Source organism: Kogia breviceps, chromosome 18, assembly GCF_026419965.1.
Source record: "Kogia breviceps isolate mKogBre1 chromosome 18, mKogBre1 haplotype 1, whole genome shotgun sequence".
NCBI lineage: Eukaryota > Metazoa > Chordata > Mammalia > Artiodactyla > Physeteridae > Kogia > Kogia breviceps.
The window spans coordinates 41495683-41510116 of record NC_081327.1 but is presented as its reverse complement, the minus strand read 5'-3'; the positions used below and the strand labels follow the sequence as shown (position 1 = coordinate 41510116).

The 14434-nt window shown below is 40.6% G+C and overlaps 1 protein-coding gene and 1 pseudogene across 1 annotated transcript in view; one reads left to right on the top strand and one right to left on the bottom strand.

Annotated features, from left to right (window-relative positions):
• Positions 1–13139, bottom strand: part of CYB5B (cytochrome b5 type B) — a 30329-nt gene extending 17190 nt beyond the window's left edge. The window contains exons 1-2 of the mRNA XM_059044923.2: positions 13034–13139; positions 11667–12209 (exon numbers count right to left, since the gene is read on the bottom strand). Coding sequence (XP_058900906.1) covers positions 11667–11828 — 162 coding nt within the window. The 5' untranslated portion in view covers positions 11829–12209; positions 13034–13139. The remainder of the gene's footprint in view (positions 1–11666; positions 12210–13033) is intronic.
• On the top strand, positions 1496–3053 carry LOC131745257 (ER membrane protein complex subunit 3 pseudogene; annotated as a pseudogene).
• Positions 13140–14434: the final 1295 nt, after the last annotated feature.

Here is a 14434-nt window from a genome sequence, read left to right as displayed (position 1 = left end):
TAATGTGGGTTTAACTGTGAGGAAACCTAGGACAGTCACAAATTGAGAGATATTCTACAAAACGACCAGCCGTGATCTCCAAAAATATCAAGGTTAGGAAAGCCAAAGAAAGACTTTTATTCTATTCCTACAACTTTTCTGTACGTTTGAAATGGTTTCAAACTTTAAAGATAAATAAATAAATAATACCAAAATAACTGCCTCTATACCTAGAAAGTAGAGTCTATCTATAACTTACATGCTATATACCTCGGATAAGTTATTAAGAAATTGAGATGTCTTTGTTTCCTTATTTGTAAAATGGAGACAATATGAGTACCCATCTTAACTACTATTGTATTATATGAGATAAGGATAGGAAATACTCTGTACTCAACAAGAGAAAGGTATCGTTAGTATAATGTGCTATCATCTATCATTTTATTTTTTATTTTTTATTTTATTTTTTTTTTTTTTTTATTTATTTTTTTTTTTGTGTGTGTGTGGTATGCGGGCCTCTCACTGTTGTGGCCTCTCCCGTTGCGGGGCACAGGCTCCGGATGCGCAGGCTCAGCGGCCATGGCTCACGGGCCCAGCCGCTCCGCGGCATGTGGGATCTTCCCGGACCGGGGCACGAACCTGTATCCCCTGCATCGGCAGGCGGACTCTCAACCACTGCGCCACCAGGGAAGCCCTCATCTATCATTTTAAAAAGCAGATACACATACGCATGCATATGCATAAAATCTCTCCAGAAACATTTAAGGGAACCTGGTGGCTGGGAGACAGGTGCAAGGAAGACTTTGCACTATACACTCTTCCGAAATTGGTTTCCCAAGTACAGTACTACCTACTCAGAAAATAATTTTTTTTAAATTGCATTTAGCACAGTCCCTGACTTAAACACTCAATAAACATTTACTTACAACTAGCAAATTTAGAATTTACACTATTAGACATATCTAGATTTATATTTTTGGAATATCAAGTAATGCTTTTAAGTAGTTACTTTTTATAACAACCTTCTAAGCAGGAATAATATTATCATCCTTATGTTTTTTTAAACCCCACATTTGTTTATTTATTTGTTTTTGGCTGTGTTGGGTCTTCGTTTCTGTGCGAGGGCTTTCTCTAGTTGTGGCAAGTGGGGGCCACTCTTCATCACGGTGCGCGGGCCTCTCACTATCGTGGCCTCTCTTGTTGCGGAGCACAGGCTCCAGACGCGCAGGCTCAGTAGTTGTGGCTCACGGGCCTAGCTGCTCCGCGGCATGTGGGATCTTCCCAGACCAGGGCTCGAACCCGTGTCCCCTGCAATGGCAGGCAGATTCTCAACCACCGCGCCACCAGGGAAGCCCCTATCATGCCTATTTTAAAGATGAATTCAACGGAAGCACAAAAACTCTAAGTGTAACCTCCCAGTCACTTGCCTCTGAGCTCCGTGAGGTTAAGGAAACTTCTATTTTTGTCTCCTAAAAGGTCTCCACACAGTGATGGGTCTCCCATCCCAGCATTAAGCATGCTGTTTCGAAGCAAGAGTTAGACAGCTGCCACTCATCTGTTGTTTTTACATCTGAACCCTCTCAGCCCTGGTAAGCTATTATTTTTGGAATTGTGCCCCAACTTGCTCTATGTATCTAAACTATGGAAGATATTTTTTCCTTATGATACATCCTAAATATTATGCTGCCTTTCAGAGTAAAAGGATAACAAAATGTCTTAGTGGTTTGAGATATTCCAGAGAATGGTTGAGTTTATGACTCCCTACATAGCTCTTTCTACAACTACAAAGTATTTTCATTTTCACCAATCTCTCATCATAAATAAATAAATAAGCAACGCTTTTATACTTTTTTTTCCTGCTGTACAGGGAAAAAAAGGAATAAGGAATCAACTATAGCTTTATAACAGAAATAAGCATAGTTAGTTAACATTTTGGTGCATAAAACTATTTTTCCTGTCCATTCAACCATTTAAATTATTATCCTTCAATTTTTATTGAGTACTTACAATTTAATGTACTACGCAGTGATGAAAGGTTTTGTGTCTTCATAAAAATGAATTCATATGGTATATACTGTTTTATAGCCTGCTTTTTATTTTTCACAGAGGCAAGGAGGGTCAGAGTGGTCAAAAAAAAAGTTTAGTAAAATAACTCTCACTCCAAAATGTGGTCTTAATACAGGTGGTTTAGAGCAAGCAAAAATATTTCAGGGAACACTTCGTTACTGTTTTAGAACTCTATAAACTTCAGACATTATTTAAAATCAAATAGCAGCCCAGCCAGAGGCAATGCACTAGGCCTGAGGCCACAGCAGAGCCCAGGCCAGCCCTGAGCCAAGATAATGCCCAGGCTGCAGGTCAGGAAAAGTCCCTGAGGAGAATCCCAAGAGGAGCCCCAATGCCCCAGGGAGGACAAGCCCCGTGACCCTGGTCGGACTGGCTCTCAGTGAGCCTGCTCAACTCCAACATGAGCCTCTGGGTGGACCAGCCCATCTTTATCACCACCTGGAGGTGTGATCCACCACTAGGTGTCCACCCTACTGCTGAGTGACAAGAAGCTCACCCAGGAGCAAATATCTGAAATTAGTTAAGTCCTAATTCAAAGCACAGTCCTCAGGGAAAATGGAGATCATATTCCCAGTCAGTCCTTGACATAAAAGTATTACTTCAACAACTCAGAGGATGCAGTTTTTAAAAAAAAAAAAAGGGAAAATAACACCACCTTCTCTCACAACTGATCCCACGATGCTCACAGACATGAAGAAAGAGAATGTCACAAATGTCCTCACTGTGATTACTGGTGGATGGATCAACATGACATTCTTAGGCTTTATCACAAAGTGCTATTTCCAGTGACCCTATGTAAGCTTACGCTACAGAAAGGAATCAAACTACCCCATTATTAATAGCTGCATCCTGGTACTTCTGTTGCCTATTTGAGCTTCAGAGCATTCACTCTCCAAATGTGGGCCAAGATAAAGCCAATGACCAACCAGGACTGATGGAGACAGGTGACTGGAGCAGCCATGCCCATGCCCACCACAGATACCAAGAAAGCTTTCAAGGCAAAATGAAGAGTTTTGGAGCTAACAGATCACCAGAGGGCACCAGGTGATGTCAAAGGGAGCACACGGCCAAACGCCTCCCCTTGGAAGGCATATTCAAAAATGAATTACAGACCTCTTTTTGAAGGCCAACCAGGGATTAGCTGTTGGGAACTTGGAGTAGTCCTTAACCTTTTAACTTTTGTTTGCACTGGAGACTCACAGAATAAAAAGGAAAATGCATGAACTGCTGGGCACGTAACAAGGATCATTCTTGTCTGACCCAGGTTCTTTTTTATGTTTGAAACTAGAAGAAACAAGGCCTGTGTGTGCTGGGTGACTTATAAGCAAAGAGCTATTTTTAAAATGTTTTTAAATTTCCTTCTGGTGCCTGTAGAAATGAAAGGCAGAGAAGGGTGGAAACTCAAGCTAGTGATAATATATAAAAACTTAGCAAAAATTCAATCTTTGGAAGAAACATTGCCAATTATAACTAATTATCACGTGCAATCAGCCTGACTTCTAGACCACAGTAAACTCCCATTTTCTTGGGATCCGAATACCCTGTATTTTTATATTTAATTTATGTCCTAGTATTTTTATAACTTCCTTTAAAAAACTAATAATTTTCATTACTGAAAATTTAGAAACTATGTATGAGCAGAACAAGTCTCTCTGTATTGTTCATTTTGAGCCTACAGAATAACGTAAAGAGCAAATGTGTCAAAACTTTATTCAAATAAACTCTTTTTCAGAGTGAATAGTCAGGACCAGGACAGACTTAGCAAACCTTCTATATCTCTTAATACTGTCCAGGGAAAGCTGATGACCCGATATACTGCTGGATTCTCAAGTGCCTTCAGGATGACCAAAGATAGGTTAAATATGGGAGATTCTTGATTTGGATCTCAGAATATATCAAATCCACTGGGGGGGGGGGGAAATCAATGGTTCTGTACTGTATGTAACCACTCAGTTGAACTAAAGATCCAGTTATGCTGGATATGAGAGTTTACATATTGTTATAAGAAGGAAGATAGGGCAATTGCTAGCAGATATAAAGGTAACAGTTGCCCAGGGATAATTCTGTCTGAATTAAATGTCCTAGGGAAGTGGCCGTGTGCCATTCTATACCAACAGTTAAATGTAATTTGCATGTTGAGTACTGTAATCAAGAATGAATGATCCTTGACTCAACAAATTAAACCAACTTGTTTTCTCTTTAAGGTCAGTTTTATGGAAGTAAAACTGGAGAAATTAGAATAATATCTGTGGATTGTATCAATATCAATATCTTGAGTTGTTTTGCACAACTACAGTTGTGCAAAATTTTACCAGTACGGGGAAATGGGTAAAAAGTACAAAGGATCTCTCTATTATTTCTTTTATAACTGCATATGAATCTCGTTACCTCAATAAAAATTTCATTCTAAAAAAATAAAATCAATTCCCTAAGTATATACTAGAGAAATGTGTATAGATATATGAACTTATACACACACACAAATGATCATGGCATCATTATTCATTATGACCCTAAACCTGAAACAACCCAATATCCATAAGGAGAATATGAATAAACTGAGGTATAATCATACAAAAGAATCCTAATCAGCTAGGAAAAAGAATGAGGCACTGCAATATGCACAAAAGAATATAATATATTGAACCAAAGATGCCAGACACAAAACAATATATACTGTGACACTCATTTGTAAAAAGTTCAAAAATAGGCAAAACAAGGGATTTCCCTGGCGGTCCACTGGGTTAAGACTCTGAGCTCCCAATGCAGCGGGCAAAGGTTCGATCCCTGGTTGGAACTAAGATCCTGCATGCCACATGGTGCTGCCAAAAAAAAAAGAAAGAAAGAAAAGAAAAGGGCAAAATGAATCTATAGTGTTAAAGTCAAGAGAGCCAGTACCTCTGGGAATAAGGAAGGAGGCAGTGATTGGGAGGGTCTACAAGGAGAGGTTCCAGGATGTCATAATGTCCTAGATGGTGGTTATCCAAATGTGGTCACTTACTAGAGTGACACCATATGGCTAAATCTTAGGAATATATAAATAGCGGGAAAATAAGTTCCAAAATACCACAGACACAACTACCTTTGCGTTTACTCTATGTATAGTCAAATGATCTTTGACAAGGGTGCCAGGACCACTCAACAGGGAAAGGACAGATCCCGCAAACCACAGGGCATGGCTAAAACAAAACAACTCTATGACCATTAAAAGCTTTTTTTTGATTTAATATCTCTTTCATCTAATATTAGTATAGCCACCTCTACCCTTATTTTGTTACTATTTGCATGGAATACGATTCCATTCTTTCACTTCAAACCTATTAGTGTCTCTGAATCTATAGTGAGTCTCCTACAGATGGCATATAGTTAGACCATGTATTTTTATTTTATTTTCTGCCAATCTCTGTCTTTTGACTGAAGAGTTTAATCCATTTACATTTAAAGTAACTGCTGATATGGAAGGACTTACTCCATCAAAATGTCAGAGGACATTATCAAGAAAGTGAAAAGACAACCTACTGACTGGGCGAAAATATTTGCAAGCCACATATCTAATCAAGGATTAATATCCATAATATATAAAGAAATCTAACTTAACAACAAAAAGACAAACAATCCAATTTAAAAATGGGCAAAAAATTTGAATAGTCAGGGCTTCCCTGGTGGCGCAGTGGTTGAGAGTCTGTCTGCCGATGCAGGGGACACGGGTTCGTGCCCTGGTCCGGGAAGATCCCACATGCCATGGAGCGGCTGGGCCCGTGAGCCATGGCCGCGGAGCCTGCATGTCCAGAGCCTGTGCTCCGCAACGGGAGAGGCCACAGCAGTGAGAGGCCCGCATACAGAAAAAAAAAATAATAATAAATAAATAAATAAATAATAATAATAAAAACCTAAACATGCTAAGTAAAAGAAGCCAGGTACAAAAGGACAAATATTGTATGACCCATATCAGGTAGCTAGAATAGGCAAATTCATAGAGACACAAAGTAAATTAGAGGTTGTATCGGGGTTTGGGAAGAGTGATGAGAGGGTAGTTATTGCCTAATGGTTACAGAGTTTCTGTTTGGGGTAATGAAAAAGTTTTAGAAATATAGTGATGTTGGTTGCACAAACTGTGAATGTGATTAATGCCACCTAATAGTACAGTTAAACATGGTTAAAATGGCAAATTTTCATGTTATATATATTTTACCTCACACACACACAAAGCTAGGTTTACATACCTATAATTAACGTAAGCCCAAAAGTTAACTTGTCTGAATCACAGCAAAACAAAACAAATAAGACCAAGGAGTCTGGAGGTTATGCTCAGTCACCTAGATTGGTTGGTTACCAGTGCTATTCAAATCTATTGGACAATTATAAGTTTCTCCCTGTTTTTATTAAGTAAACCTAATATAAGGCAGTACACATTTCCCATTTTTTCTAGGTTCTACTTTGCTTTTAAATCTCATATGAATTTGCAAAAATGATTCTTTTGAACTGGATAGCCTTTGTGTTTTAAGACTAATGGATCTTGTCTCAGCTTTTAATGCATAAGCAATTATATAACACTACAAACATTTCAAATAAACTATATGGCAACCAAGATCATAAACTTTCAATTGATGAAACAATGCCTGTGATCGATTCATTTCTATCTCAGTCCAGCAATAATCAAGTGAAATACTTTATAGATACAAAGGAAACTTCGTAATGTCCCCTTGGGAAGGGTTTTAGTCGATCAATTGTCCACGGAATATGTGGTAGGGAGCAGGGGAAGCCATTTGGCTTTTCCTTAAGTTCATTTACTAAGTATTACTGAAAGGAGGACAGAAACTGTATGTTTTTTTAGAGTGGCTAAAAGTGAATCACTGACAAAACATGTATCAATGAGGATGTGGAGAAACTGGAAAACTAATGCATTGCTGGCACCACTGGGAAAAGGTCTGGCAGTTGCTTAAAAAGTAAAACAAAAACAAAAAAATATGACCCAGCAATCTCACTCCTAGCTATTTACCCAAGAGGAATGAAAACTTATGTCCACACAAAGATGTGTAGATGAACGTACAAAGCAGCTTTATTCATAATAGCCCCAAACTGGAAACAACCCAAGTGTCAATTAACAGGCAAATAGCTAAATTTTAGTATGGTTACAATGAAATAAGAAGCACTAAATAGGAATAAACTGCTGATACACAGAAAAAATATAAATGAATCTCACAGATATATTAAGCGAAAGACATTAGACAAATAAGAATACACAGGGTTAAGCAGTGTCAGAAATCAAATCAGTGGTTGTATGGGAACATAGATGGTAGAAATGTTCTATACAGTGATTGTGATGGTGATTACACAGATAAGACATTTTTCAAAGCTCACTGAACTTCACATATAAAATCTGTACATTTTATTATATGTACATTAGATCTCAATAGAGTTGACTTAGGCAGGGGAAAAAACCTAGATAGCAAAATATTACTAACAAACCAAATGTTTATAAATATGAGACTGCTTAAATAAATTATAATCAGTCCAACAAATTCTATGAAGAATAAAGAAGTATTCCAGGTATAGATATGGAAAGACTCCTGAGATATACAGTTACATGAAAAAAGCAAGGCATATTTCAGTGGGTATTGTATGCTGTTTTACCTTATGGGTGAAAAGAAAAAAAGAGTGGGAGGAACTACATTCACTTTTGCTTGTACGGGCAAAACAAAACTTCACAAACAATAGTAGTTAACTTTAGGAGGAGGTCAAACTGGGCAGATGGGAGGAAGGCTTTTCACAATGTACCCGTATGACCTATTCAAAAAATGAAAAAATTATCTGGGTTCCAGAAAAAAGGTACTAGTTCTAACTTCCCTCTATCACATTCCCAATCCTTCCAAATTATATCTAAGATGTGGAAGAAGGTGGCTGTAAAACAGACCTAATTCCATACTCTATAGCCATGAAAAAAAATTGAGGCAAATCCTAATGTAATGGGCATAGATTATCTGGTCAGACTGCCTGAGTTCAAACTCCACCTGTACCACTTAACATTATGACTTTGTGAAAGTTTTTTCTCTGGTCCTCCGTTTTCTAATCTCTAAAATGGGTTGTTAGGAGGGTTAAAAAAGAAATTACACGTAAGCCGCCAGAATAATAAGCACCCAAGAAATACTATCACTATTAAACCAATTAATAGACACTATAATTCAATTAAGGAATACTATGATTCTATTTCTACTTATACATATCTGTATACATTGGTATATGCGTGGAAGATGTAGAAGGATTCAAACAAATTCTTGGGGTTTAAAGAGTTTTACTTTCTTCCCTTCTGTATTGTTTTTCCCTCCAACCTAGTATTCCCACTGATGCCAACAGTCACTAAAAAATACATAGAAAGCTTTAAAACAGCACTGTGTTAAGTTACTCTTTTCAGAAATGGTTAATTATACATAAAACAATGGCTTCCAAACTTTTCTCACTTGTGATACAGTAAGAAAACAAGAATATTAACTGAAACAAAGGTTCACAAAATCATGCTTTGGGAAACAAAGGTTCACAAAATCATACTTACCCTTACTAAGAGAGATGCACTTTGGTATGTTCTAGTCAATGTCGAAAGATATTGTAACCATTTTTATGTGATTTTCTTTCTGAACAGAGATTCGCAAGTCAATGTCGTAAGATATTGTAACCATTTTTATGTGATTTTCTTTCTGAACAGAGAGGTTCGCAAAAGCTGTACTTGACCTGTCCCCTCCTTGATCATGCTGACCTCATCTAATACTCTCCAGCTACCATAACCTCCCTCACTGTTCGTCAAACACACTGGATATACTTGCACCTCAAGGCCTTTGAACTTGCTCCCTCTGCCAGGAAAGCTCTTCCTGCATTTATCCACACAGCCCGCTCCCTTAACAGAAGGCCTTTACTTTAGTCATCTTCTTAATCAAGCTATTTCTGGCCATCATACCTAAAATTTCAACCCCTCATCTTCTCAACCTCACCCTATCCATGTCCACAGCCCTCTTCTCTGCTTTATTTTTCTTCTTAGCACTTACCTCTTCTCTGCTCTATTTTTCTCCTTAGCACTTAACATAGCATATATTTTAGTTACTTACTCTACTTATTTTCTGCTTCCCATAGATGGTAATCTCCACCAAGGAATAAATGTTTAACTATCCGCTACTGCATCCTCAGCACCTAGAACAGTATCTGGCACTTAGTAGACACTTGGTAAATATTTGAATGAGTAAGTGAATGCATGACTAGACTTGGAGTGAAGAAGAACACAGGGACAGAGACGCTGGAACAGGTAAGTTAGAATGGCTAACTGCAGGTAAAGATTGGCAACTCAAGCTTGAAGGGCCGCCCCTGGCACACCTGTGATGTCTCTGGCTCCATCAGCACGTGGTAAACCAGGCTGGGAACCACTATTCAAGATTAAACTAATGTCCACCACACTCACTGAGTGCTCCTTCCAAGTTCATTATCTATTCTGAATCAATCAAGAAGAAACTGGGGGGCTTCCCTGGTGGCACAGTGGTTGACAGTCCGCCTGCCGATGCGGGGGACACGGGTTCGTGCCCCGGTCCGGGAAGATCTCACATGCCATGGAGCGGCTGGGCCCACGAGCCATGGCCGCAGAGCCTGTGCTCCACAACGGGAGAGGCCACAGCAGCGAGAGGCCCGCGTACCACCAAAAAAGAAGAAACTGGGGGGGAAATGAAACCACAAATGAAAAAACATTACTGGCCCATTACGAACTGTGCTCTACCATGCATGCTACAAGCCACCCTTTAAACTTATTATGAGGCATACATCAAAGGACATACCTAAGTCTAGAATTCCAACGTAATACTGTGTAGACAAGAGAAACCAAGGTATTTATCTAAAGCACACTCTGCCACTAATCAACTGTCTGACCAAAATCTCTCTGAACCTGTTTCTTATGTCCCTGTTAAAATAAGGCTCACTACTATCCAACTCACTCTCAACTAGTTATTTTGAAATAACGGGAAAGCACTTTTAAAAGCATAAATGCCATACACCCTACAAATACAAGAAGTTACTAAATTCTAAGATGTTAACTTATTGGCCACTAGAAAGATTTAAAACAATGTCCTTAAAAAAAAAGGGGGGGACCCCCCAAAAAAGGGACTTCCCTGGTGGCGCAGTGGTTAAGGATCCGCCTGCCAAGGCAGGGGACAAGGGTTTGAGCCCTGTTTGGGGAAGACACCACGTGGGGAGCAACTAAGCACGTGCGTCAAACTACTGAACTTGTTCTCTAGAGCCCGTGAGCCACAACTACTGAAGTCCACGTGCCTAGTGCCTGTGCTCCGCAACAAGAGAAGCCACCACAATGAGAAGCCCACGCATCGCAAGGAAGAGTAGCCCCCGCTCTCCTCAACTAGAGAAAGTCCGAGAACAGCAACGAAGACCCAACACAGCCAAAAATAAATAAATTTAAAAAAAAATTTATTAAAGAAAGTAATAATAAAATAAAACAATGTTCTTTTGGGGGAAACTTTACGTTTTAAAAGTTTTTATAGATTTATGAATCAGGATGTAGAGCTTTATCCCGTAGGCCCCAAATTAGCAGAAAACAAATTTTACTAGTACATTTGCTTCAGGAGAACGAAGAGAAATGAAACTTCTTCTCAGTTATAGTAGGATTATATTATGCAAGACCTTACAAGGAATTAACCATAAGATTATTAATCTATTACTCAAAATAAAATAATACACACCATAAATAAATAAATAAGCATTTAAAATATCCTAAACCCTCAGGGATTGGGAGGGGAATGACTGCAAAAAAGCAAGAGGGAACTTTTTAGGGTGATGGAAACGCTCTTCCTTAATTGGAGTTGTGATTACATGGGTGAATACATTTGTCAAAACTCATCAAACTGTACATTTTAAATGGGCACAATTTATTGTTTGTAAACTACACCTCAATAGGGTTAAACAAATTGAAAGTCTGTTTCCTTGAAAACAAAACAAAAATCAGTTGTACCAGGGTCTTGAGAACTTGTAATACAAAAAGAAAAACCTTAACACAACAGACTTGATTTACAAAAGAGGGTGACAGAACCTGAGTCAATGGCCAAAAAAAACCCCCCAAAATCAACTCATTACCTCTGGACTCAAGGTCAACTCAAAATAGAAAAAAGGAAGGCAGCATAATGGGGGGAAAGGAGGCATCTCAGCTTCTCAAGAAAATGAAAAGCAAAAAATATTACTTCAGAAGGCATAGTGGAAAGCGCAGAGGTTTGGAGCTTTCAGACCTGGGTTCGAATGATTCTAGGTTGTTAGGTGAGAGACCCTGAGGCTGTTTCCCTTTCCGTAAAGTGGGCATAATGGTGACTCAGAGTTTAGCCAAGCACACAGTATGTGCTCAATATGTGACAGAGGCATGATATTACTGAAGGCACGAGAGTTTCGTGACGGCTGGAAATGCATGCACACCTAAGGCCCCCCAATCTCCGTCTCGGAGCGTCTTGTTCCCTTCCGTACGCCTCTTCGCCCTCAGCCAGGCCTCACTTCCCTCCCACACACACACACACAGCCTAGCAGCGTTTCCGGGCCCGACCACCCTCGCCGCTGCAGCTCCCAGGGGCCGCCCACCTCCCGGGCCCCACCTCGTTAAGGAAGCGGGTTACATCGTAGACTCGCCCGTGGATCACCAGCCAAATCTCCTTCGGGGAGTTGCGTTTCGCCACCTCCTCCAATCGGTAATACGTGACGGAGGTCTCGACCTCTCGCCCTTTCTCATCGCTGCCACTTGCTTCCACAGTCGCCATTGGGCCTGAGGTACCTCTTCACCGTTATCCCGGTTTCCGCCGCCAACTTCCTGCAGGTACACCTCGCGCTCAGTCCTCCCCGGCTTCCGTAACCCGGGCGCATAAGGCCAGCGGAGGCTCCTGGCAACAGCCAATTACGCTTCCTAATAGTTCCTGGTTCGTTTTCTTTTCACCAATAAAACGGGGGATTCAATTTCAAATCCCACCCACTCCTCGCCTGATCCAAGGGCCGTAGGCCTGGTTCGAGGTCCAACTTACCAATAAAGACCATCCATCCCCTCCGATCTCACCAATCAGATACCGTGATTTTGGAAAGGCCCTAAGAGAGACACGTCGTCTGAAAGAGAAGTTTCTTCACTCGTCGTAGGGGCCTGCAGAATTCTGGAAGATGGGGCCGAATCACCATTTTCACGTTTCCCTTCCCTTTGCCGTGGATCCCTCCTGAATCACGCGGAACTCGTTCCCCCCCACACACTTCCGGCGCAGCCTCTGTTCCACCCCAGATTTACATTTTTGCAGCCTCCAGGCTGTGATATGGCAAATCCATTCTTAGGCTCAGTTTCCTCCTCACCAGTAAAATGGGCATGATACACTCTACCTTGTAGAGAAATATGGCCGATTAAGTGAGAGAGAGTGTATACACATACATGCAGATCGCTTGGCACCTAGTAATCAATACATAAATAACAGGTGGTGGGCGGAGGCCTAGAGACAGTGATTGGGGGTACGGTATGTAGTATCCCAAGTTTGTGCCACTACTAAGAATCTGATTTTGTTGTATGTCAGTTTTATCTTAATAAGGCTCAGGGCGGAGTGGGGGGGGGGATCTGATTTTTAAGCGAATTCTTCAGTGATCAGGACAATGTAGACTGTTTTCGTTTCTATGTGTTCTAAGATAGTATTCGCCTCAACTGTCGCTGGCTAGGTTCCGGCATTTCCGAATTATGAGTTTGGTTTCTATGCAGTGTTGTTAGCTATTTATTTTTAACTGCCATTGCAGCTGACAAACTGGTCATGGTGAGATGTCATTTTCATCGTGTCACTCTCCCATACCCATAATCCATCCCCAACCATTTCCACCATTCCCTTTAGTCTTGTGCACCAGCCACGGACCCCTAAACCTACTGGTATAAGCCCACATCTGTGATCATGCCAGGTCCACCCACTTAGGATACCCCCCCCCCTTCCTTCCTGTGCCTACTCACCTTTCAAGGTCCTGAAATTCCTTCTTTTTCACAAACTGCTACCATTCTGAGCTCCGGTGATTCTATCTCCATGAAGTACCTGAGCACATTACTATTTCAGAAATTTCTGAAAGAAACAAGACATTTACATATATATAAATTTAAGTGCTAGCAATAGAGATTTGTAGCAAATGTAAAGGGACACAGCTCTGTACACATATATGTGAAATGAACAATTCACACTTAACCCTGGTGTGCGTGAGTCAACTGAGAAGGCTATGTTAAAAATGCATATTCCTGGGAATTCCTTGTCGGTCCAGTGGTTAGGACCTGGCGCTTTCACTCCAGGGCCCAGGTTCAATCCCTGAACGTGAAGATCCCACAAGCCACGCGGCATGGCCAAAAAACAAAAAGAAAATGCAGATTCCCTCCTGCCCAGACGTGGAGTCTCTTCCTCACCTTGAATGTTGGCTTGCTTTGTTACTTACTTTCGCCAACAGATTGTGGCAGAAGTGATACTGTGCAAGTTACGTCTAGACTTCAAGAGGCCTTGAAGTTTCCATCTTAACCATCTTAGAATGCTTCATGATTCTGTGAAGAAGACTGGGATTAAAGACGTCACTACAAATTGGCATTTGCCATCTACCTCTACAAGGATCAAATGAAAGTCAGCAGCTGCTGACCTTCAACACCCATTGAAAGGAGTTAGGCTGGAGATCAGGAATGAGGCACTGTGTGCTCTGGGAAAAACTAGCAGAACAGGTCTTCAGATAGATATTTTCAGGAGACAATTTTATGAGGCCAATTCTTGCATCTCCTCGAATCTAGAAAAGCACTAAAATCCTTCATGGTGACGTCTAATCCTCGTGACTAGCAGTAATCTTCACAAGACTAGCTGAAAACTTCCGCAAAAAATATGTGCTTGATTGCATGTACTCCCCCTTCACCAAAATCACATATATACTGACCTTCCCCACTACCTCTTTGAAGCAGTTTCTCAAAGCTATCTGAAATGCTGTCTCCCAGGCTATAGTCCTCATTTTGCCCCAAATAAAACAACTCACAACTCTCACCTTGCTCATTTTTTTTCAGTGGACAAAAATCAGCCATTTAAGCTGTCTCAGCTGAGCCCACCCCTTAATCAACTCGTTAGCTGAATGCCAACACATGAGTGTGTTCAGGCTATATCAGCATAATGGCCCCATCAACCCAAAGAATCATGAGAAATAATTAAGCATTGTTTTAAGACACCAAAAACTTTAAAAAGCAGATTCCCAGCCCCATTTCCAGAGATTCCGGTTCAGTGGGTCTGGATATAGAATCAAAATTTAACTTTTTTTTTTTTTTTTTTTTTGCAGTACGCGGGCCTCTCACTGTTGTGGCCTCTCCCGTTGCGGAGCACAGGCTCCGGACGCGCAGGCT